Here is a 26,325-nt window from a genome sequence, read left to right on the forward strand (position 1 = left end):
TTTGTAAACCAGCAGAGAGCAGTTTGTAAACTGCTCCACTGCAGTTGTTTTGTTCTACTAGGTGAGAATCTAACTGCCTTGCCTTGCTTGAGTGAACACCCATCAGATGCAATTAAAAAATAATGCATGTGGGCGGGGGGCTGACAAGGTAGTGCTTCCTTTTTCTTATTCACCAACGTCCTGTGTGGTGTCCAGTTCACCTCCCCACCTCATGAGTAATCTAGAGGGAGGTGACTGGCCTCCTCTGCCACCTCAGCATCAAGCCTCTCAGAGGCCAGAGGCCAGGTGTAAAAGGCCAGCCTTCTTCCAGGCCACATCAAGACTCCACACCGCCTGGTCCTTATTCTGGGCCAAGGCTGGTGCTTCTTGCCACTTCCCTCCCTCGGCCTCCTGGAAGCTTGAGGCTGTTGGGGCCAAAGCCTCCTGAAACTCAGTGAGTCTTGTCCCCACCCCACTCCAGACAGGTCTCCCCAGGGACCAAGCCTCTTTGGGCTTTTGTAGCTTCTTGCTGCCCCCTTCCCTACCAGTTCCCTCCTGAGGCTCCTACCTCAGCCCCCGCGTAAGAGAGATTTATTTCTGCATATTTTCCTGTTGGAGGAGGGAGAATAAAGGGCATTTTGCTTCAAGTGGAGGCAGGAGAGACCCAGGTCCTCTTGCTATCACTCACCATGGACAAAAGCCTTAGCCACCAGAGCCTCCACTTCTGAGCTGTCCCACAGGGCTAAGAGCTGCCCTGCATTCACAGGATTGACCTCAGAACCTCATGAGGTAATAGGGGAAACCTCATGATAATGTGGGAAACATGAAGAGCTAGACAAGCCCAAAGAACCGTCGGTCAGTAAATCCTGTTGCTGCGTCCTACAGAGCCACTTGCTTAGCTGCCAGATGACTGTCAGTTCCTCTCAGGATACCCTCCAGGCCAGTCACCCCAGATAGATCTTCACAGAGGGACAGCTCACTGGGCACCTACTCTCAGGCTGTAAGTTGAGGCAAGGTCTCAAAGCTTTGGGCCTGCTGTTAGGGAAAGAAGGCAGCCTGGTGCAGCCACTTGCTGGTCCGCTCCATGCAAGGCATGCTTCTGCCTCCTTTGCCCCCTCACCCTGCAACTTCAGTGATGCCATTCATCCCTGGGGGGCTCAGCCGACGGACTGTAGCCAATTAGCAAACAGCTAAAGCTTGGAGGTGGTGGGAAGGGGAGGGCCGGTAGTTACCTGGGTCTGGGCCTCCGGTCACTGCGAGAATCCTGAGAGCTCTGATGGGTGGCTGGGGCCCAGGTCCTCTCAGAACTGGAGCCGGGGAAGCCACAAAAGGGTATGGGCCTCTCATGTGGGGCAGGGAAGGGCACTGCCCTTGGCCTCCCTCTTGTCTACTCAGCCAGACTGCTCATGTCCCCTACCTCAGCTCATTAGGATTGGGGCTGCTGCTTTCCATAAAGCACCTTTGTGAGAAGGACAAAAAGGATCCCCTAACTCCGGGAGGACATAGCCTCACGCCAGGGTGCAAAACTTGGCGTGGGCTAGCTTTAGCGCCTGTCACCCTGGGCTGAGCACGCTTGGTGGGGCACTAGCCCTGCTTGGGACTGTCTCCTCCTTGCCCCTTGCCTTATTCAAATACATCTCTCCTCAAAGAGGCAAGGCTGTGGGACTCAGGGCCAGGCATGGCCCACTTAACGTGGTCCTGGAATGTTAAAACTTTCCCCGTTTCACCTTAAGCAGCAAAGACACCTCCCTGCTCAACTCAAAAGGGTAGAGAAATAAGAATTCAATTGCTCTGAAATAAATACCTTCTGGGGGACTCTAGGTCCAGAACTCCAGGGTGGTTCCCCTAAGAGCTGAATGAAAGGAGAGAGAACAGATTTCCTGGGAAAACAGGGAGAACTGTGCCTGTTCCCTGGACCAAAGAGGCAAAACAACAGGAGCTGAAGGCCCGGCCTCCAGCTGCTCCATCAGCTTCCCCCACCCCAGTAATACAGGCAAATCCAGCCAGGCCAGGGCCACCTGGGCGCACAGCCTGGTGATGGGCACGATGCCCAGCAGGACTTCCTGTGGGCAGTTAGGAGGCTATGAGAGCAAAGGACACTGCCTGCTCCTGGGTGGGGTTCCCTCTTACACCCCCGCTACTCGGCTCGACTCTGGACATCCCACTGGCGGACACACAGGCTGTGGAGTCCGAGTCCCGAGTTCAACCCAGCAGTGGGGCCTTGGGCAAGTGGACTGGCTCCTCTGAGCCTCAGTTTTCTCATCTATGAAATGGAGATAAGAAGGTCTGCTTGGCAGGTGGTGAGGTTTAAATAAGGTAAGTGACATCCACGCCTTTGATAGAGGGGGGCACGGAGCTGCTGTGTTCGTTACAGAGCCAAACGGAAGCTGGCACGCTACCCAGATCACCGCGGCAAAGTGGGCCTGTTGGTGACAGTGTGCCCAGCTTCCCGTGAGGCAGTAGGTGTGGGGCCGCCTGTGTGCCTCCCGCTTCTGCGTCCCCCGCCCGTTCCCCCCGCATAGGGGCTGCTGCCTGGGACAGAAGCCCATCTGGGCTCAGGCAGTGTGTGTCAAGGGGCAGATCCCCTCTCTAAGCAGCCCAGAGCACTGCAGCTACTGATCTAGTCTAGCCCTTTAATTCTGCAGGTGGGGAAACGGAGGACCCAGAGAGGAGGCCAAGAAATGTTCTCTCAACTTGCTCAGCTGGTTTAAGCTGCCCAGGGTCCACCCCTCCCTCCCTCAGTACAACCGTCCCAGCCCCCTTCCGCAGTGTCCACCCAGTATTTTCACAGGCCTGACTCTTACACAGGGGGCACTAAGGGCATATGTGTGAGGAAGAAGCTGGAAAGGCTTCCAGGATAAGGGGCGGGGGTCACTGGTAGAAGCTGGGGGTGTGAGTCTACCTTGATGCCATCATCCCATCTAGATGAGCAGATCTTCAAGGAAGCCAGCGTTCCTTGGGTGTTTTGCATTCCTTTAGGTAAAAGTTTTAACCACCTGTTCCTGTTAGTGCGGTCTTGCCCAGTTCTCCCCAAGATTCTTGGAATCACTTCATCCCTGAAATGAAGAAAAGCCAAGCAGGTAAAAGTGGGAGGAAGACAAGAGACTATAACTTCCAAAGGCTTGCTCTGGAGCTGTAGCTGGGAGAGCATTCCTGCCTGGTCCTGCCTGTTAAATCTTCTCCAGAGAAGAAAGATGCTTACAGACGCTGGCAGGCCTAGACTAGCACAGGCAGTGCAGGCTTTAGCAGAGGCCTACCTGGCCCACACAGAGGGAAAGAGCATTCTGAGAACAGCTAGCAAACCTGGGGTTCCCAGATGTATCCCACATGCACCGAGGAGGTCCATTCTGAGTAGGTTTTCTAGGGTCTGGAGTTAGATCATCTCAGCCAGAGGTTCTGGGTTCAGCTGACTTTATTAGATCCAGGTAGAGCTGTAGGTGCCATGTGGTGAATGCGTGTAGCTGAGGGTGGGTGCCGCCGAGTGGGCTCGTGCTAAATGCCTTCTCGCCTAGTGTCCAGCAGCTTGGAGGATCTCCAGGGCCAAGGAAGCCACTGCGCTGTTGGCCGACGAACTGTGAGAAAAACCAAAGTAGAGACGTGTAGGCATCCCCAGGGTAAAATGCTCTGTCTTCCAAAGGGGCTGGCCTCTCTCGCACCCGGGTACCTGATGGACCAGCTGCTTCCCAGAGCTGCCCCTAGCATCGTCTTGAGAAGCAGAAAGAGCGTTCGCAGGCTCCAGGGCCGTGAGGTGAGGACCCCGAAGCCCACAGTCCCACAGGGGCTCAGCACTGGCCCTGCCACCCCCTCGACGTCTGACCCCACTTTGGCAAGGTGCACCGATGCCGAGCTGTGAGGGCAAGTCAGGTGGACGGCAGCCAGAGCCTGCCGGCCCGAGGGCGCACAGTGAGCCTGCCCGGCGCCTGCCTGTGGCTGACTTGTGCCGTCCAGCACAAAGATCCCGGCTGCTGACACTCCCTGCTCCATGCTGCCCCTTCCTGGCCAGTCAGCCAGGAGCTTTGGGTTTCTTATTCTCATAGGTGTGGATGTGCAATTAAGAGCTTCAGATGGAAACTTTGTTATTGGAGCAAATTGTCTGAGACACATTTAAACCTGTGCCTTAACAACTGTTACCAAAGAAAAGAATGGCGCCTAGCAGTGTGCCTCGAAGTAGAAGATTAGCTGACAGCACACCCTTCACTACACAGAAATACAGCTGTTGCCAAATGCCAGGGGGCTGCATAAAAGAGGTGGGTCGCAGGGGGACAGGACTGTGGTCGGAGATGGTGCCATGCATCCCTGCTCTGTGCATCAAAGGCCCCTTTGAGGGCTGAGGGAATGCACTTGAACTTGGCCTGCTCCCGGCTGAGACCAGGCTACTCTGGTGGAGCCGTGCTGCCCACTCCGCCTGCCAGAGCAGCCCTTGGGGGCCAGTGACCGGCAAGGAGGACACACCCACCTGGCAGGGCCCCATCAGAACTGAGAACGCTGCCATCCAGTCACTCTTGGTCAACATGAGAAAACCCTTTTCTGGTGGGGCCATCCGAACAAAGCACAAACAGGACAATTTCAAAGCAGCAGCCTGTCGACCAGTACGAGATCTGCCTGCTGTAGACGTGTTAGTCGCTGGAGTGATACGTGTGGGTACGGAAGAGGCCACCAGCCTCAGGGAGTCCCGTTTTCACGTTTGGTCCGAATTTGGGTCTCGCGCTCCCAAACTGGTACAGCGTGAAGATGTGCCGGCCTCGGACCCAGCTGGGGGGGCGGGGGAGTCCCACAGAGGCAGGCCGCGGAGAGGAAGGGCTCTCAGCAGCTCCCCACTCAAGCCCATGCCTCCCGGTGGCTCTCCCACCCTCTGCCAGCACACATCTGCTCACAGGGGCCTCATCTCAGCTGTCTGCGCAAGGCCGGGGTCCCCAGGTATGGTCATCACCTGCTCCTCACAAACCAGTCTAGCGGAAGGCCTGTGGCCCAGCCTGGGGAGCCGGTGTCCGTGCCTTACACCACAGGGGCCAGCGGGGTGAGCGGGGGCCCCTCCCATCAGAGTCAGCCCGTCCTTCCCCTCAGCTCACAGTAACCACGGGTAAGAACTGCCATCTTTGGCTTAAGCTACAGAGGAAAGGGGGTGGGGTAGGCAGGGAGGCGCTGTGCCCTCCCCACCCAATCCAGGATTAGCAACAAGGCTGGTTGCAGCTGAGCCTTCTCCGCACACTCACCTTCCCAGCAATACCTCAACCGCGTATTCTTCTCCAACTAATACAAAACCCCAAACACCAGGAAGTAGATTCCATAGAACCTTGTGGTTCTGAAAACAAACTACCAGGAATGCCATGCACCGTGCGTCCCGCACGCCCAGCGAAGGCCAGGTACCCCTTAGCAGGTGGGGCCTCCTCCCCAGGGCAGGGAGAGCAGCTGCAGCTCAGGGGCCACCACGTCCTCCGGCCGCCTCCCTCAGCTCTGGGGACAAGGCACTCACCGAGTTATTTAATGAAGCCCCTGAACCGCCCCCAGAGCCCACCTGCCAGGCCCTGGCACCGTCACATGCAGTGAGCCATTACACAGCACACCGGCTGCCTGAAGGGTGGATACCTGGGGGCAGTTCTCTCTTTATTCCCATGCCATTTTTCTCTGGTCACGTGGCACTAACATTTTAAATGACTCGTCAGCCCTACCGCCACCCTACCCCCCAGAACCGCCTCTCCAGGGAGTGCAGGGGTGTGTGCGGCAAGGAACCCTCCCAGCGCCCTCACTACACCGGCATCAGCGTCACCAGGGGGCTGGCAGAGAGGCCGGTTCCTCCCTCCGCAGGGTGCAGCATGTTCCGGGTGACAGGGCTGTCCTGGTCTCGGCACCTCACTTCTAGGATGCTCTAGACGTACTGACTGTGAAGCTGAGGACTGGGAGGCTGACCTAACCTCAGCTTCTCAACGTCAAACAGTCTGTTCTGTAGGTTCAAGTTTTCCCTCTGAAGGCAGCCGGGGCTGTAGAGTGGGCCTCCAGACCCTCTGCAAGGTGGTGGTAATGGTGCCTCTGGCCAGGCCGCTGCGGGGGGCACGTGTGCACAAACGGGTACTGCTTTTCTCATGAGGTTCATCAGGTCTCCCACCTGGTCATAGTCCGCTCCCGTCCCCATCTCTACTCCCTGTAGATGGGAATACGGCCTCCCCGCGCTGCAGGGCCAGGACGCTCTTCTTTCCTCCCTCCCGTTACCACACTGGGAGGGGAGGGATCTCAGTGGGCAGTGTCAGGCGGGAAGGTGACGGTCCCTGGTGTGTGGGGGAAACGGGGGCTGGGGGAGGGAAGAAGAGAGGAGAAAAGGAACGCCAGGCTATTTGCTGAGCCCAGGTACGCTCTGTGTAGCTCCTCCCAGCCCTCCTGGGCCTACTTACCCCCCAGCCGGGGCCAGCCACTCCAGAGCCCGCAGGAGGCTGCCCGAATTCTTGAGGCTCTCCAGGTGCTTCTCATTGGAGGTGATCTGCAAGGGAGGGAGAGGAAAGCGGTCGGCTGGCCCATCCCTGACCCATGATCCGTTGGACGGGCACCCTGAGTCTCAGGCCACCAGTGCTATTGGGCAGGGAGCCCGGAGCCCCGGTGCGCTGCTGACCATGGAGGCAACCCTTGGGGGTGAGCAGGAAGGAGTCCGTTGCAGCTGGAGATGTGCCAGGGCAGGATGGGCTGCCTCCCGTCGGTCCCTCAGGAGGGTCTGTGTTCCGGAAGCCTGAACATTTCAGTTAAAGCAAATCATGGGTGAACGAACTTTCTAGCTGTCGGTTCCGGGACCCAGTGGGCCCATGCGTCCCAAGCCCGACACAACCTCTTTCTTATGGATGATGCTGGGCCCCGTGATCTCAGGAGCCTGGGAGAAGAAAGAGGCACCAGGAATCAAACCGGTCACACACACACCCGCGCACCCTGGGAAGTGTGCCCCTGCCAACAGCCACCGTCCCGGGAGACACAGAGGCGGGACACTTGGGCACCAGAGGCAGAATCATAAACTCTCGGGGCTGGAAGGGACTCGGATAGGTGCTGACCCAGCCCAGGCTCCTGGAGACCTCCTAATTCAGCCCTTCCGTAAAACGAGTCCATGCCCTACGAGGCAGAGAAGACTTCAGGAGTGAACCTTGATTCTGCTATTAGACTGTTTCTCTTAATTCACCTTTCATGTCCTATTTTTATCTCTGATATTTAATACATATTTTCTAATAAACACTTGTATGGAACTTCACATTTCAGAAGGCTCTGCAGTTTCCTGTACCTTTTCTCACTTATCCCTTTCAGTAGCCTCACCTTGCAAGGTGAGCATGTAGTGTGTTTTATAGATGAGGTGACTGAAGCTTAGTGAGATTAAGGGACCACTACGGCAGTACACAGGGAGCTTGACCCTAACCCCACACGAGGCTGGAAGCAGGCTGGCCTCGGTTGTCCCCACCATTTTCTGTCTTTCCACTTGATCATAGCAACCAGGGCTAGATTATCATCTCTGTAGTTCTCAGGGAGAGGCTGAATATTTCTTAATCAATCACTCATGGTGATAGGAAGGTCACAGGGGTAGTTAGACCTTAACGTGGCCTCTGAATTGCACGTGAATGAATTTGCACCTCCACTGAGACCCTTCCCCGCTTCCTGAGTGTGCCACACCCCAGCTGCCGGCTCAACTGCATCAGGTGTAATTTCTGCAAAGATTTGCATCTTAAAAGAGCTGTGTGTAAATTTGTTCCGAAATTACACCCCACTTGATGAGTTCAGAAGGCTGCTGTAGTTCAATTATGTCTGAAGCAAGCACAAACTTACTCTGAAAGGGTCTTCAGCGAGGATTCCCATCTAATTTTTCTCAAAACTCTGCCTCATACAGCTCAGTTGGGCTGTATCCAGACTCACTGCCCTGGACCAGCCCTACCGTGGGATCGTGTGTAAGAGGCTGTGCTCCAAGTTGCAAAGAGATAACAAGACTACATTCACTCACGAGGCTAGTTGGAAGGTGCAAACAGAAGAATACGGTGGAAACTATGTGATCAAAGGGAGAGACGAGAAGAGCACCGTGTGCAGCTGACATAAATGCAAGCGTAAACAAAGCCAAGAGAATTAATTGAAAACTATGTGATTTGACCACTTACCTGAACTCTTACTAGCAACATCAACTGTTGTTCTATCAATATGAGTTAATTAGAAAATAAAAATTTTAAATAATATCAATCAGAGGTTCTAGTTCTGGGAAAGACAGAGAAAACACATGCCACCCTTTCCATATAAAACCTGAACAGAATGCACAGCGCAGCCCTTTCAGAACACTGAAAAGTAAACAACACTGGCAGAAGGACACTGAAACCAAAGCGCCATCACCTCTTTCCCTCCAGTACAGACCACCTTGAACTCAACACACCCAAACCCCAGAAGTGGGGCACACGAGAGAGCCCCAGGAGAAGCCAGGCTTGAGGAATGGGAAAGGAAACTTCCAAAAGCTCAGAGAGAGTAGATGAAACCCCCTTTCCTTTTCCTCAGTTCTCTTTTGCCCCAGGCCCCAGGCAATTCTGTGGTGGCAGCAACAGGAGCCATCAGCCCAAACTCCTCTCTCTCTCTCTCTCTCTGTTCTCACAATGTTTGGCCCCGACATGACAATTGTGGAAGTTAAGCAGTTTGTGGCCAGACAGAAAATGGGAGACCCAGGGAGCCAGAAAGTACTGGGGAGATAACAGGGAAGAGCTCAAGAAAGCAACCCCATAAAATTATTTATGAACTTCTAGGCTCACCTTCAACCTGTGTTGGGTGTAATAAAAGGTTAAAAAAAGATACACCATACAAACAGGAATCAACAGAAAGCTAGAGTGGCTGTATTAATATCAGGCAAAGGAGACTTTAGAACAAAGAAAATTATCAGGGATAAGTAAAGACATAACATCTGCTCCGGACGTGCAGGCTCAGCGGCCATGGCCCACGGGCCCAGCCGCTCCGCGGCATGTGGGATCTTCCCGGACCGGGGCACAAACCCGTGTCCCCTGCATCGGCAGGCGGACTCCCAACCACTGTGCCACCAGGGAAGCCCAAGACATAACATCTTGATAAAAGGGTTCTCTCACTAAGAAGATAAAACAATAAATACATATGCATCTAACAATAAAAATTTAAAATACATAAAAACTGATACAACTGAAAGGAAAAACAGACAAATCCACAACTGTAGTTGGAGACTTCAAATAACTCTTATAGCAATAGATAGGACGAGCAGACCAGAAATCAGCAAGGATATGGAAGAGTTGAACAACACCATCATCCAACTGGATCTCACTGATATTCGTAGAGCACTAAAGCCCATCAACAGCAGAATTTACATTTTTCCCCAAGAATCCAGGAACATTCACCAATGTATACAATATTCTGGGTAATAAAACATATTCACTAATTTAAGAGAACTGAAATCATATAAATTATATGCTCTGATCATAATGGAATTAAACTAGAAATAAATAACAAAGATACCAAAAATATCTCCAATCACTTGGAAATTAAACAACACACTGAAATAATCCAAGGATCAAAGAGGACATCCCAAGGAAAATTAGAAATTATTCTGAGCTGCATGAAAATGTCAATACAATATATCAGTCTGTGGGGTGCAGCTAAAGTAGTGCTTAAAGAGAAATTTATAGTACAATACTTACACATTAAAAAAGAAACGTCTCAAATCCATAATCCAAGCTTTCATGTTAAGAAACTAGAAGAAGAGCAAAACAAACCCAAACCCAAAGAGGGAAGGAAAAACCAGAGCAGAAATCAAGAGTAACGTGGTAAATGTAGGCCCAAATATATCAATATCTACATTCAATGTAAATTTACCAAGTACTACAAATAAAAGACTAACTAACATTTTTAGATTAGATATAACCAAAATAAAACACAACTACATGACGCTTACAAACATACCTTAAATATAAGGGCACAGAGCAACTGAAGTTTAAAGAATGAAAAAAGAGAGGCCGCACAAATTGTAACCAAAGGAAGCTGGTATAGCTAATATCAGACAAAGTCAACTTTAAGCCAATAATTAGAACTAGGAGTAAAGAGAGACATATCGTATTTATAAAAAGATCAACTGACCAGGAAGCTATATCAAGTCTAAATTCTAAATGTACCTAATAACAACCTCAAAATCTGTAAAACAAAAATGACAGAACCAAAGTGGGAGTTACACAAATCCATAACTATGGTGGGATATTCTTCAATCTCTCCCAGTAACATGCATACGAAAATCAGAAGAGATATGGACATTTTACACAACAAGATTAACAAACCTGACCTAATTGACGTATATAGAAAAATTCATCTAACAAGTGCAGAATATATATGTTCTTTTCAAATGTACATGGAAAGTTTTCAACATATACCACACACTGGGTCATAAAGCAAGTTCTGACAAATTTCAAAGATATAAATCTAACAAAATATGTCAGGATCTATATGTTAAAAATTATAAAACTCTGATAAAATTTTTAAAAAACTAAAAAAATGGATATAATGTGTTCATGAATTAGATGACTCAATATAGTAAAGATATTAATTTTCCCAAAATATAGGTTTAATGCAGTTTCTTTCAAAACCCCAGCAGGATTTTTTGCAGACCCACCCAAATAATATCAAAGTTTTGACAAGCATGCAAAGGTAACTGAATGGGGGAACATTATTGAACAAATGATGCGAGAACAAATGGACATCCATATGCAAAAACATGACCCTAGGAACATATCTTAATACCTCAAATAAAACATCATTCAAGGGAATTCCTGGGCGGTCCAGTGGTTAGGAGTCCACGCTCTCACTGCCGAGGGCCTGGGTTCGATCCCTGGTCTGGGAACTAAAACTCCCATAAGCCGTGAGATGTGGCCAAAAAAAAAAAAAAAAAAAAAAAAAAATCATTCAAAATGGATCATGGATCTGAATGCAAAATGTGAAATTATACAACTTCTGGAAGAAAATATAGGAGAAAAGATATGAGACCTTGGGTTTGTTCATGAGTTTTCAGATACAACACAAAAGCACAATCTCTGAAAGAAAAAAATGGACAAATGGGACTTTATCAATGTTAAAACCTTTGCTCTTTATATAGGCATGATGGAATATTACTCAGCCATAAAAAGAATGAAATTTTGCCATTTGCAGCATGGATGGACCTAGAGATTATCATACTAAGTGAAGTAAGTCAGAGAAAGACAAATATATGATATCACTTACATGTGGAGTCTAAAAAATAGTACAAATGAACTTATTTTAAAAACAGAAACAGACTCACAGACAGAAAACAAACTATGGCTACCAAAGGGAAAGTGGGGGGGCGGCGGTAAATTGGGAATTTGGGATTAACAGATACACACTACTATATATAAAATAGATAAACAACAAGGATTTACTGTATAGCACAGGGAACTATATTCAATATCATGCAATAAACTATAATGGAAAAGAATAAAAAATATAGATATATACATATATATGTATAACTGAATCACTTTGCTGTACATCTGAAACCAACATTATTGTAAATCAACTATATTTCAATTTATAAAATTATAAATAAATAAAAAATTTTTAAAAGCCTTTGCTCTTTGTAGAAGATTGATAAGAGAATAAGACAAAGCACAGACTAGGAGAAAATATTTGCAAATCACATATCTGATAAAGGTCTTTTCTCCAGAACATATAAAGAACTTAAAATTCAGCAAGAGAACAAATAACCCAATTTTTTAAATGGGCAGAAAATCTGAATAGACACTTCATCAAAGAAGGTATTATAGATGGCAAGCAAGGACATGAAATGATACTCAGTATCATTTGTCACTAGGGAAACACAAATTGAAACTACAATGTAATACCACTACATACCTATTGGAATGCCTAAAATTCATAAAACTGACAATAACAAATGCCAGCCAGGAAGCAGAGTAACAGAAACTCTCTCATTCATTGCTATGGGAATGCAAAATGGTACAGCCACAGTGGAAGACAGTTTGGCAATTCCTTATAGAATTGAACGTAGTTTTACCATACAGCTCAGCAATTGTACTCTTAGGTATCTGCCCAAGAGAAATGAAAACTTATGTCCACACGAAAACCTGTGTGCAAAAGTCTGTAGTAGCTTTATTCAAAAATCACTAAAAAGAAAAAGGAACCAGAGACGTCCTTCAACAGGGAAATGGAAAAGCAGCTAGGAAAGCCTTCACGCCTTACTTGGTATATATAGGTCTGACTGCATTTTTAATGAGATATCAGTAAAGATAAGTCTGGATAATTTTTGAAAAGATAAGACTTTTAAGTTGCCTTGCTAAATTATTTTGCCCTCTGACACCAATTTCCTATCATTAGTCAAGCTTGTAATATTAGGATTTTAAATGTCTTTGAAATAATCCTTTGGAACGAGTTACTCCTTTCTCCCAGAGTCTGGTCTCCCCTTTGGCCGCCAAAGGTTATAAATTATGATGGGTACCAACCTTCTTTTAGAAACATCCCAGTGTATTTATCAGACAGTGTGGCCTTCTATTTTCTCAGTACTTAAACTTTGTTAAGCAGCAAATTGTGGGTCTGCTCAAAAGTCACCCCATCTCCTCCTCTTCTGAGCTACCTAAGCAGAGAACGTTCTGGGCACACTGAGACCCATCCTTCATGAGGCAGGAGGGAAAGTGACACTCGTCCACTGAGATACTGAATTCACGGCTGAGCAACTGTTGGAGAGTTTCTCATGGCTCTGATGACAGTAGTCAAGAGCAAGCGCTGCAGTGCCTACTCTCTAAGAAAATAAATAATGCAAGAGGACACTCGCGAAGAGTGTCAACACAGTACCTTCCTCCTGTAGTTAATATTTTCATTCGAAGTCAGTTCCATTAGCCAGGACAAGGAAAGAATTTTATTTTGCAATAATGTTCTATAGCAGAGGTTCCTGGACCTCCAAGAGTCCATGAGTAGCTTTTATGATTTCGAAACATCAAATGGCAGGTGTCCATTTCCTGCAAACGAAGCCATTGCCTGCCTCACATTTTTCCTGCTCCTAAGACATCTGACTGGTAGCTGGATGGCTAAAGTCAATCAAAATGGAAACATGAATTATACTAAATACATGCAGTTCACCTGGTAGACAGGTATCCATTCAAAACATTGGGATCTTTAAGGGAACCATGATAAAAAGGTTGAGATGAGCTTAGAATTAAGATCAACTTGGAAAGACAATTCCTCCATCTCTGTGTAATTGAGGGTATATGAAAAAGCAGATGATAGACTTTGGGTATATGCTACTTTATTCAACCTTCTGCTACAGTCGCTTGAACGTGGGTTGTGTCAATGAGCATTCAGGAATCACTGTGTAACCAAAACACTGAAAGGAGAGGCTGGTGTCCTGCAGAATCATCCCTCATGTTCCCACCAGGCTCACAAATTGTAAGGTAGTGGCTTTTTTTTTTTTTTAAACACACCCACCCTCCGGGACAGAGTTTGGGTTGGCTCCTTTCCGGATTTCAGCTTCCCAAATGCAAACTAGCAAAAGAAGCCATCTCAGGCCCTCGGTAACGGCAGGAGCCTGAAGTTGGCAGCCTCCCCAGCGTGCCCGGGGGAGCTGAGGGGAGACTAGGTCTCCCGGGGCACAGTGGCCACCGGGGGACAAAGCCAGGCCTGGTGCCAACATTCCTCAGCAAAGGCCTTAAAAACGCGTTAAGTCAGAATGTACTCTACTTTGTATCATCGTGATACATTGTGAGTTTACGCTCATGAATCTGACTCACAGCATCGTCCTCTTGCAGCTCATAAAAGCTCCGCTGCCAGCGTCTCTGGTTTCAAGGTGTGGAGCTCCGTAGCCGTGAGTGAGGCAGGCACAGGCAGGCCGCTGGCCTCTGTTACGTGTGTAATAATACGTGTGTCTGTCTCTTCCCTGATCCTGAATTGTGTGTGGCACGACGACGCCAGGTTAACCTTAGTTTTCTAATCGTGAGTTCCTCTAGACAGGCCCGGGCAACAAGGACAGACCAGAAAAAACCCAGCAGACGAAGCCGACGAGAGCAAGTGTGGCCCAGGTGCCCCCCGGCGCTTGTTGTTACAGACACTTCACACACGGGAGGATTAGTTTAATTCCGTGGTCTTCAGATCTCATAAATACAAGTAAAAACAAGCAGGTAACTATGACAACTCTACTTCAGAGAGTTTCAATTTCAAAAATAAACCTATCCATCGAGCCCTTTTATTTTGTTCTCGGAACATATACTTTGTCTTCTCTTCAGTTAAGGTTTTTATGTTACTTCAAAGCCATTTCTACCCCTTGCATATCGAGACACGCTCTCCCCTTGCCTTCTGATGCCAGGCTGGAATCTGGGAAGAACCTCTGGTCGGCGTGATGGAATCTGGCAGTCCCTCACCGCTTTCCACCTGGTGCTCACTCTGGGTGTCTCCAGAAATTTCTTGAGCTGCCTTTCACATCCACAGTTAAAGCAAGACTGTATGAATACAAGCTGCTCTGCATCCAGGCCCGTGTGCATCTTCCATGAGTTGCTGAATGCATCTGGGGTGGAATGCACGGCTTCTGGCTGCCTCATGGCATCTGTGCCTTCCCGGGAGTCCATTTGGAAATGTTATATTCCTCAACAAAAGCAAGTGAGGCCCCTTCTGACCCAGGCTAGTAATCGGCTGGATGATCTGAAGGAAATCTAGAGGCATCCCTAAGAATGCCTGTCAGTAGATCTGCTGATCGCCAAGGAGTGAGGAGGTCCAGGGGGAACCTACACTGGGGCATCTCGAAGGCAGAGGTGTGGGCTTGTGGATGAGGCAGGCCCAGTTCCAAAGCCTTAGTCACCCGGGTTTGGCCCAGATCCTGTGAACTCAGGTTCTCTGCAGGGAGACCGAGACATCACATTGAAGCTGGGTGGTATCGGGCCAGAAGCAGCACCATCTTTGCATCCAGGTGGACCGCTATGGAGGCGTTCTTCCACGCGCTGCATGGGGCACAGCGTAGCTGTAACTCACGGGGAGACCCTGGCAGCACAGAGGCCCGGGGAGATGGTGGCATCCGGATGCAGTGATTCCTCAAGTTGAAGAAGGCTGAAGAAGAAGAAAATAGCTGAGCTCCTCTTGTTCAAGAGCACCCATGAGTTTCCATGCTAAGCATTCAAGGAGAACGGGGAGGGGAGAGGGTGGGGGGATGCAACACGCATAGGCGGAGCTAAGAAAACCTAGGTTTCAGGTAAAAACTGTCGTGATTCACCTTTGTCTATAAAACTAATTGAGTCAGCAGGCCTTAGAGCAAAAAGAGCTTGGAATGTGGTTCAAGAAAGGAAATCAACATTTCTCAGAACCCATTATGTGCAGGAACAGAGTTAAGTGCTTTCAAATATGTTATCTTCTTTCTGACAACCATGAAAAAGAAGTATTCCTATGCTCACTTTACAGCAGAGGAAACGGAAGCCAGCAGGGCTCACGTGACTTGCCCAAGGTCACCTGGCCAGCAGGCAGTGGAACTGAGCTAAGACCCAGTCTCCCCACCTTCAAGATCCACGTACCCTTCCAGGGAGTCCGTTCCATCCTCACGTCTGCTAAGCACACTGCTCAGCTGTTGGCCGACTGGCTGATTAATAACAATCAATGACCGAGTGACCGATGACACGGTGTTTCACTTCAGGCTCCACTGCCTACATGCCGGTGATAGAGGCTTACCAACCGCGCTGCTCGGTGCCCCCTGCCACCCCGGTAAATCATCTGGCACCCTTTGCTCCCCTCACTGTGGCTGTTCTTGATCCCCGTCATTTCCAGTGGGAGCAGGGACCACACAATCTCTCTCCTAGACAGCATCAGGGGTTCCAGGTCTTGACTGAAGGAGTCCATGGATCATATGTACTTCCGGTAAACACACCCTGATGTGCAGACCACCACGCGCTTGGCAGTTTCCCTTAGTGCCTGGCGGCCAGAAGGCTTTTCTGCATCTCTCCGCTGGTGAAGGGACGTGAACTTACAGTTTGTGGACCACTATCTCCTGTTCTCTTCACAATAACCCTATGAGGGAGGTCTTCTATGACTTCACATTAGCGATGGGGTGAGGCTGGCATGGAGACCCACATCTGGCCAACTCGCTCCACCGCCCTCCCTGCCCCAGTTGCCCTGCTGCCCCCTTTGCCGCCCCCATAAGGGTCTGGCTGCAGAAGCAGCGCCACAGAGACAGCCAGTGGCCACCGGGGAAGGGGGAAGCTGACACCTTCCACGAGTAAGGAGGAGGCTGCCATTCTGGCCCAGGGGGGAGCCAGCAGCCCCAGCTTCCAGGAGCCCAGGTCCCCGAAGGCATGGCTTGCCCTGCCGTGTTTAAGACCGCAGCCTCTAGAGCCGGGGTCAAACTGGGGAGCACTCCCCTCTCACCTGATATTTCCAGATTTCAAAAAGCGGCAAGCAAAGGAGGACAGATGGTGGGCAAATAGTTACCGTATGGGCGAGCTGACCTTAGTGAGAACACACCAGTGTGGAAGGATTTTCTTCTTTCCGTTGACCTTTCCTTCCTCTCCTCCTGGGGTCTGTACGCTCCCCAGCCTGGCCCGACACCTCAGTTCTCCTCTCCAAACTCCCGTCTGTACCTGTGGGAACCTGCTAAATCCAGAGCCCATGGAAACGACATGCTGAGGATTTGAATGTTTTCCTTTTTTCACCCCATAAGACACGGTTGCTTTCTAGAAGAAAATGATCCATATCTACCCTCTTCATTTTAGGCCAGCTAAATGAAGCTCTCTTCAGCTCTCTTCGGGGCAGTAAAAACGCCCTTAATGCTTAGAAACTGTTCATAATTACATCAGTTTCTGGCCATTCAATCCAGTAAGTTTAAAATGTTGAATATAAATACAGCTGGTTTGGGAAATCTTTTAGACCTGATCCAACTAACTACAACAGCCAGGTCCAAAATAAGTGAGGAAAAAGCAGTTTTAATTGGCAAAGAAATAGGATTGTGGACCTCTTGTGGATATAAGAATAAACTGTAAGTTGGCCCAAAGAAAGTTCTGGGGAAACACAGGATCAGGCCGCACCGTTTTCCCCAGAGGACCTGATCCAAGTGCTTAGAAAGGCAAACACGAGAGAACAGGCTTCCCAGTCAGTGGCGCTAGGATGTCAACCACGGAATGTGGCTGGAATCAGTTCCTCACAAGAGAGAACACCCAAGATAGTAACTGTCCTGTGATTTGGTAAGCGTGAGAACTAGGGTCGTAAGAAGTGAGGAACTATGTGAGGAGATATTAAGATATTATGTGACCTTGACCCAAACAAATCTCAGCTGATCCTTAGGAATGCTCTATGGGGCCATAATGAGGGGTCTATTTGACAATGCAGTCCTTGAATTTATGGTGTGGGTAGTGTGTGTGTGTTAATCGCGGGGCTTTGAGGTGGAGAAGTAGATGGCAGAAGTGGCTTATTCAGTGCCTGCTTCCAGTCCTTTTTCTGAACTTTCTATTGGATGGTGGGGAAAGGGGCGGGGGCAAGTGAGTGATATCAGGTCAACAAGGCTTAATAGGTCCCCCCAGTTTCCTTCTTTCCCCAGTTCCTCACTCCACCTAGTGAGGATACTGTCGGCCACTAAACCACGCTGCTGTGATCCAGCATCATAAATAAGAACAATCAGGAAAATGCACACCCTGTAGTGTTAGGTAAAGAGCAGAAAATATAAAAGCAATGTGTGGAACGTGACTGCGATTATGTGAAATGACGATGGGGACATGCTCAGTTTGAGGTCTCCAGTGTTATCATCCTCGCTCCCCAAGGCCCTCAGGCTAGTGAGAGGCGGGCAGAGAAGAAATCACAGTCCGACACAAGCTGAATACACATGGAGGCTCTTTCTGCAGCAGTAAAGGCTCTGACAAATCTTGGTTAGCATGATTCTGTGGTCAAGAAGACAGGGTGGGGCTTCCCTGGTGGCGCAGTGGTTGAGAGTCCGCCTGCCGATGCAGGGGACACGGGTTTGTGCCCTGGTCCGGGAAGATCCCACATGCCGCGGAGCAACTGAGCCCGTGAGCCATGGCCGCTGGGCCTGCGCGTCCGGAGCCTGTGCTCCGCAACGGGAGAGGCCACAGCAGTGAGAGGCCCGCATACCGCAGGAAAAAAAAAAAAGAAGACAGGGTGTTGGGAATCCCCTGGCGATCCAGTGGTTAGGACCTCTGCGCTTTCACTGCCAAGGGCGAAGTTTCGATCCCTGATCGGGGAACTAAGATCCCACAAACAGCACGGTGTGGCCAAAAAAAAAAAAGAAGAAGAAGAAGACAGGGTGTCTTGATCACCTGCTATATGCCAAGCCCTCTTTCGTTAGATTCTGGGGATATAGTGTAGGATGGGTGTCAAGGCAGAGCTTCCACTGTGAGAAACACAGTTAAATGTAAACAGAATATCCTTAAAAAACTAAAAACAGAGTCACCATATGATCCAGCAATTCCACTCCTGAGCATATAACCAGAAAAGACGAAAACTCTAATTCAAAAAGATACACGCACCCCAATGTTCTTGGCAGCACTATTCACAACAGCCAAGACATGGAAACAACCTAAATGTCCATCGACTGATGAATGGATAAAGAAGATGTCGTCTAGGTAGATACAATGGAATATTACTCAGCCATAAAAAAGAATGAAATAATGCCTTTCATAGCAACATGGATGGAACCGGAGATGGTCATACTAAGGGAAAGAAGTCAGAGAACTACAAATAGCATACATATGATGTCACTTACAGGTGGAATCTAAAAATTGATACAATGAACTCATTTACAAAACAGAAAGAGATTCACAGACAACAACAAACTTGGTTACCAAAGGGGAAAGGGCAGGGAGGGATACGTTGGGAATTTGGGTTTAACAGAGAGAGAACCACTATTATATATAACAGATAAACAACAAGGATCTACTGTATAGCACAGGGAACTATATTCAAGATCTTGTAATAACCTATAATGGAAAAGAATCTGAAAAAGCATATACATATGTGTGTATATATAACTGAATCACTCTGCTGTACACCTGAAATGTTGCAAATCAACCATACTTCAATTAAAAAAAGAGTAAACAGGATAATTTGAGACAGCAGTGGGCATCAGGAAGAATCAAGCAGGGGAGAGGGGAGAGGAGAAAGTGCGGTGGGCGGCCGCATGGCCAGGACAGTCTCCCCGAGGAGACGACGCGTGAGGATGCGACGGTGAGAAAGAACCAGCCACGAGAAGAGACTGGGGACCCGTATTCTGCGGAGGGTCAAGAGCAGCTGTCACGCGGGTCCTAAGGGAGGAAGGACCCTGGTGGGGACCTGGAGGCGGCAGAAGTAGGGACCCGCTGGAAGCAGGGAGCCAGTGAGGAGGGGCTGCAGAACCGGCCCAGGGGGAGGCGGCAGGGCCCAGGGGGAGGCGGCAGGGTCCAGCGAACCACACCCAAGGACTCACCGGCCAGCACCCTCCCTTCCACTGAGCCTTTGACTAAGCAAAGACGAGATGCTGCCGGGCCCTTCATCCTGGACGGCAGAGCCTGCACGTCAGCAGAGGTGAGGCGTGGGTGACCGCCGGGGTCAGGGTGCTGACGGGCCAAGCATGGACCTTTCCTCGCAGGCAAAGCACCTGAACAGACCCTTCTGGGGGGAACGAGAGGAGAGTCTGCATCCTAGACTTTATGCTATGGAAACAGAGCCCTGGAGATTTCTATCAGAAATAAAGCAATTCAAGGACTTTTCCGAGGAGGAGGAAAAGGCAGGCATGGAGAGCTTAGATCTGAAAATGGGTAACACGGATTACATATTAATTCTCGGGGGGGAGGGGGATAAATTACTGACCATTATCAGCAAGCTTGTAAACAGACTTAGTAAACGAGTGTTTTATTTTTTGTAAGTGACCACTTTTGAAACACACGGTGAAACCGTCACCTAAAGGAGCGAAGTCTTCAACCTCCTCCTGAAACACATGTCACAGATGGGGGCAAAGGTCAGTTGGCCGTGGCTGGCTGTAATTTCTGCTTATAGTCACACGTTGCGCTGAGCAGGAACCCCTTGGCTGTCGTGAATCGACTGAATTCACAAGTCTAAAAGGAGCCTTGGGGTTGGGTGTAGTACCTGGTCGCCACAGGCCCTCAGGGCCGCCATGACAAAGGACTCCAGAGGCATCGAGTTGGGATCTGTAAGTTCGGACAGAGGGTCTCGGGGACTGAAGTTCAAGGCAGCCAGGCCTGGAGACCGGACCAGAACGCTCAGCCTGGCCTCCAACCAGGAAGGCAAGTGAGGGGCCGCTCAGGGCTGGTGGGCAGATCTGCAGGCACAGGCAGCCACGGTCAGCAAAAGTGTGGCCGCAGGGAACAGCCTGCTTTCTGAGGGACTCCGTCACCTCGGCAGCATCCTCGACACCCATCAGAACAAGGCAGACAGGGTCGGGCAGAGCTAAGAGTCTACTTACTTCCTCTGCTGTCTTGCACTGTCCTCCAAACGTTACCTTATCCTCTGGGACTCTCTAAGGAAACATTAGGGGCTGCTGAAATTTCCTCGTACTGATAACACTGGGAGGGAAATGAAATGGGAAGGAAAATTAAAGCACATTTGGTTGATATAATTAAAACCATCAGGCATCAATTAGTCCAAATTTAGGCCAGACACTGACTGCTGAAAATTCCCCTGGTGGCTGTTACGTTTGTTGAGGGACTTGATCAAATACTCCATTTGGAAATATTTTACTGATGACCACTTTTAGAAAATGAGCAGCTCCTTTGAGATCTCGGCCTCCCCTCCCACAGGCCAGACCACCACTGGAGGGACATCTTTGTGAGGACCTTTGAGAAAGGCTGGTCCCACAAGGGGGAAGGGGCCTGGTGAAGTTCCTGGAGTTTCACCTCAGAGAGACAGGTCAGCTGTCAGCTGACCCCCCAAAGCATCCATTCTGCACAGCTGGGTGATGACAGGGAACTACGTGTGTGTATGTGAGTGATGGGGGCGGGTGGTGGAAAACTCCCAGGAGAAGTCTGCTGACCCAAACATTCCCCGCTCTGGGCGAACCTGACGGACCGCACAGAGCCAAGCAGAGTTGGTCTGTGCAGCAAACAACTTCCCGGCCAAGTGTCCAATTGGCCTCGGTTAAAATGAACTGAAGCGAGGTCTCGGAGGCTTCCGGAGCAACGTCAAAGAGCCTGGGTATTCCTCTACGAAAGGCTCTGGCAGGCTGAGGTGGCCGACCTCTGCAGGCTCCGCCCTCGTCCTTGGGCGGTAGGGCCCCGGTGGAGGCGGGGGACGGGGACGAGGAGCCGGTGCTGGTGACAGGACAGGGTTAGGGTCCTGCGCTCAAGGGAGCAGTGACCACTCGTGCGGCCCCCTTCCGGGTCACCCTGAGCACTTTGATTGGGACGCCAGAGCTGTGGTCCAAGTGAGCCTCTAGTGGGTGGAGGTCTAGAAAAGCCTCAGGCTCTGCCTGCGCTTCTTTGTAGAGCAGACGGGACACAGAAGGGGCCTCGCGGAGTCGGGCCCAGAGCTCTGTGACCAAGAGGGCCTCCCTCTCAACCCGGGCGAGTGACCGTGGGGAGCTTCTCCGAAGTAGGTGGTTTTTTGCCCACAGACAGGCTGGATCGTGGTTTCTCCACATTTTCCTTAATGGTTCCGAGTACAAGGTCAAGCTTCTTAGAAGCCAAAGAGTATTACCGAAGAGGAAACCTTTCAGTGCTTTCAGATGAGGTTGAGTATTCATGACTTGAGGTGCTTCAAGGACCCTAGTTCAGAGGCAGAAGTATTCTAAGGAGGTTTTCACTGAGCAGAGACAGGAAAATAAACTGAGACAGAGAAAAGGGTTTCTTTCACTGGAGGGGAGGAGGGGGAACCTTGCTCAAGTGTCAACAGCGCTGAGGCTGAGAGACCCTGGGTTTTGGATCCTGGCCGAGGCAGATTATGCTGCCTTCTCATGTTATGCTAGGATGTCTGAGGAAATTCAGGAGGTTACCTCTCCCTTTTTTGCTTTTTTTACATATGAAGCTAGGGCTTGGACCAGCCTTTGTGGTGATACACAATGGCCTTCCTTCTGTGGTACCTGGGTCTGTGACCATCACAGGGATGTGTCCCACCCGGAAGGCACGTGTGCTGAGGGCCCTCCCAGGCTTCCTAAGGCGGAGCGCCCCCTGGCGAAGCATCCTTGAAACCCCACGCTTCGCCATCCCTCAATGTGGCTCCAGAAAGTAAAGGTTTTGCACATAGCTGCTGCCAGCCCAGCAGCACTACCTCAGATGCAGCTCACAGAGGCCAGCCCCTGAGCTGCTCTCTGGACCAAAGCGCTCACCAGTTACACTGACTGACTCAACCAATCCAGGGGAGATGTTTCATATCCAGAACAAAACTGGCACTCAGCTATCACTAGGTATTTCTTTTTTTTCCCATATGACCAACATGAGTGAGAGTTTAAGTTAAGCAAGCTTTACTATATTCCTCTGAAATTAGTTTTGTATGAGTTTTGGAATGGATCAGGATTCTGGAAAAAGTGTGACGGGCATGACGTTCTTATTTGGTATTTAGAGGACAATGACTCGATCACCATCCCAAGGTATCCCTTGGAAATGGATAATCCTCCTCAGTTAGCTTCACTAATAATTTCAGTGCAAATCCACGAAAAGAATAAAGGCCACGGGCTGCAGGAATTTTACATGCCACTCAACATGTCCTTTTGCAGAAGATCCTAGGAACAGTTGCTGGGCCTAGGATAGATAAATGCGTTCCAGGAATTGATGGTCCTCTGCTAATGCACAGCCTTCTATATCTGGATGAGATGGCTTCAGGAGAACATAGGCTCCCTTAATTTAGGGCTATTATGAGGCTACAGTCCATTTCACCTCATGACAAAATGGCATCATGATCCACTGTTACCTTGATGAGATGCTTTGGTTCATGATAATGAAACATGAGTTAAGACCTTAGGGATTCTGGGACTGTTTTAAGGAAATGCAACTTTATGCAGATTATCTACATACTGGACCTTCATAGGATTCCTTTAAATAGTACAATCTCCATGCCTGTTGAAGTTACTCAAATGGTAAACATTTGATTTTACACTTTCGTATAACGCTAAATTACTTAATAAATAGAAGTATAGAGTAAAGCACTTGAACGTAACTGTAGCTGAAAGGGTGCTGGGGAAAATCCTTGACTCTTCGGTAGCTCATCTTTTTTCCACCCTCGGTACTTTGTGATGACACTACCTCTAGTTTGAAGGTGCAGTGAAAATACTATTTATCAGTATGAACCGTTATATGTGAAAATTATAGACTTTTCTGTACTAGTTAGAATATACATATACATTAGAATAAACACACATCACTGTAAGCAGCCCAGGATAATGACAGACCAGGCTGTTAGCTAACGTGGAGGCCAAGAGGTCACTCAGAGAAAAAAGGATCTGTACACAATACACAATAAAAACTACCTCTTCAAGTAGGGGGCCCAAAGTCCAAAAAAAGAGGTGAGGATGAGACAGCCGGATGGGGGAGGGTCTGAGGGCCAGCACTGGACATTCAGGTAAGGTACTCACTGCACCCAGCTGAGGGCCCATGACCTTGGCTGAGGGCTCCACCTCGTCACCTGTCCACTCCTCTCCCCACAGAACCCAAAGAATCGCTCTGCACTTTGGTGAGGTCTCAAGTCCTCAGAGTGAGAAAGTATAAACAAAGATCTTGAGCTCTTTCCCTCCCCTCCCTATCTCTTTTCTAACTTTTGTTATTTGTCTCTGAGTACACAGAGATGGGGGGGGGGGGTGGAATCAGTGCTCTAAAGCTCAATCCTCTGCTGGTCCTTCCAAGATCCAAGGTAGCCTTGTGGCAACGCTCTGTTAGCAGCTGGTCATGGCAGGAGCGAACACATACTGAGCACTTACTGTAGGCCGGGTACTGCTGTTCTAAGAACTTAGAAATGAATTAGCTCATTTAAGCTTCTAAGAGTTAAGTGCTATTAAAGTTCTCATTTTGTACATGAAGAGATTTTGGCACAGAAAGTTTATATTTCTAAGGAAGCTATTAAAAACCTTAAATAGAGAAACAGAAATTCAAATCCATAAAAATGACAAAATCTGAGAATAGAGTGCATTTTTGTCTTCTATCTATTTGTTTTTGTATTATTAAAACAACTGGCAAAATTTATTGTAATAACATTTTTTTTCCTAAAATAACCATCTTTCTAAATGGTTTCTTTTTAACCATCTGTATCACGTGCAGTTTTTACCTAATTTATATAGGACTTATAAAGCTGTTTTTTTTTTTTTTTTTTACATTTTCTACATCCTTTTTCTATATTTTATCACTTTCATTCTGTCCGCACATATTAATTTTTAACAACTTTACTGAGGACTGATTGACATGATAAACTATACAAACAGAAGCTGTACAATTTGCTAAACTGTACATATGTATACAGCTGTATATATATGTGTATATGTACACGTGCTGTATACCTATGTGACGCAAACACCACAATCAAGATGGTGAACATACCCATCATCCTCAAAAGTTTCCTCCTGCCCATTTATAATCCCTCCCTTCTCCTCCCCACTCCCCCCTCCATATCCAGGTAACCACTCACCTGCTTTCTGTCACTATATGCTACTTTGCACGTCATAAAATTTTATAGAAGTGGAGTCATCTAGTACATATTCTTTTTTGTCTAGCTTCTTTTACTCAACATCATTATGTTGAGATTCACCCATATTGTAGCCTGTATCACTAATCCTTTCCTTTTTATTACTTAGTACTTCATTGTATGGATATACCAGTTTGTTTATCCAATCACTTATTATAAAGAAGTTTTAACTGAGTTTTTCTTTGTCACTTGGGAACCAAAATAATCATACGTGATACAACCTACAATAACCAGTTAGAAAATAAAGAAAAGATGACAAATGCTATGAAATACCTAGAGAGGAAAAGTAAACTAACAAGAAATGGGCAAGACTTATAAAGAAAACTGAAAACTTCTAAAGAAGATTCAAATACGAGAAGAGAAATTACATGCTCAAGGATGAGAAGAAGATACATAAAGATGTCAGCTCTCTCAGGGTTCACCTAGAAATCCAATGAAACCCTTATCAAATCCCACTGAGAATTTTTTGGATGGAATTTGATATGATTCGAGGTTCGTCTCGAAGAGAAAATATACAAAATACCAAGGAACCACCCCAGCAAGCTCCTCCTCTCAAGTGTCCAGAGCAGCCCCCTCTCCTGACAGCCAGCAGCACACCCAGGCCATGGCCCCAGCCACATCCCTTCCAAAGCCCCCCTCAGAGAGCCACTTCCCAGCGCACCCCACGATCGTGGTCCTGGCAGGGCAAAGGCGTTAGGACCTGGGGTACAGCCTGTTGGGATGGGAGCAGTACTTTAATTGTCCAGAGCTCTTTCTCTCTTCTGGACTTTTCTTTGGGTGTGGTTTGGATGAGGTTGATACCCACCCTTTCCTTCAGGTGTGGGCATACGATCAAAGCCTGTCTAAGAAGTCTCAGTGGAACATCACCCAAGCCAGGCCAATGAGATTCAATTCTAGGATACTGGCTGCTGGGTAGGACTGTTGTATACTGTCTTTCAGGGATCATTATCTTTCACTGCCTGATGCCCAGTGTCTTAAAAACCACTGTTTTGGGTGATGCAAGAGGGAAGAGATATGGGAACATATGTATATGTATAACTGATTCACTTTGTTGTAAAGGAAAAACTAACACACTATTGTAAAACAGTTATACTCCAATAAAGATGTTTAAAAAAACCCCACGGTTTTATTGCTTATTATATACTGTTTATATATATCATGTTGTTGTTTCAGGCAAGAGGGTATATCTTGTCCTATTCTTCCATCTTGCCCTGAAGTAGAAGTCCTCATGTATTACTTTGTAATGCTTACACATCCAAAATTTATCTAAACATTTCTCTATCGTTGGATACCTAGAACGTGTCCAGTTTTTCCTTTTTTGTGTGCACATGCATCACTTTGCAGTATATTTTAAGGTTGTACAGCAACACAGATGGCCAATAATAAATACACTGATGTTCAGTTACAGTGGTAACAGTTTTCTTCAGAAAGCAGAGATTAATTACCTTAAAAAAAAAAAAAAGCTCTAAGGGCTGACTCATGGATTTAAAGATGCGTAGCAAACACAGAATCTTAAATTCTTATTTGCAAGAATCTTTTGGCACAGATACAGCCAAATTAATTACAGGCCTTGGCCTAGAATACAGGACTATACCTATATTGAACCAGAATAAAAATCCTGGTGGGCTTGATTCACTGCAGTTTGTTTAGATTTCTGACACTTCAGCAAGCAGTGCAGCCACTTACATCCCATGGAGCTGTGCTCCAGGCTGTTGGAATTCCTCTGTGTCCTGTATCTCATGG

At 48.1% G+C, this 26,325-nt stretch overlaps 1 protein-coding gene across 4 annotated transcripts in view; it reads right to left on the reverse strand.

Moving 5' to 3' along the window:
• Positions 1–3,373: 3,373 nt before the first annotated feature.
• ULK4 (unc-51 like kinase 4) overlaps positions 3,374–26,325 on the reverse strand; it is a 559,443-nt gene continuing 536,491 nt past the window's right edge. For all 4 annotated transcript variants that reach the window (XR_010842631.1, XR_010842632.1, XM_059075830.2 and 1 more), the window contains 2 exons: positions 6,366–6,451; positions 3,374–3,551 (listed from right to left, as the gene is read on the reverse strand). Coding sequence is in view for 2 of the 4 variants with exons in the window: in XM_059075830.2 (XP_058931813.1) it covers positions 3,488–3,551; positions 6,366–6,451 (150 nt within the window). In the remaining 2 variants the exon portion in view is untranslated. The remainder of the gene's footprint in view (positions 3,552–6,365; positions 6,452–26,325) is intronic.

This window comes from Kogia breviceps, chromosome 10 (genome assembly GCF_026419965.1).
Source record: "Kogia breviceps isolate mKogBre1 chromosome 10, mKogBre1 haplotype 1, whole genome shotgun sequence".
NCBI classification, from domain to species: Eukaryota; Metazoa; Chordata; class Mammalia; order Artiodactyla; family Physeteridae; genus Kogia; species Kogia breviceps.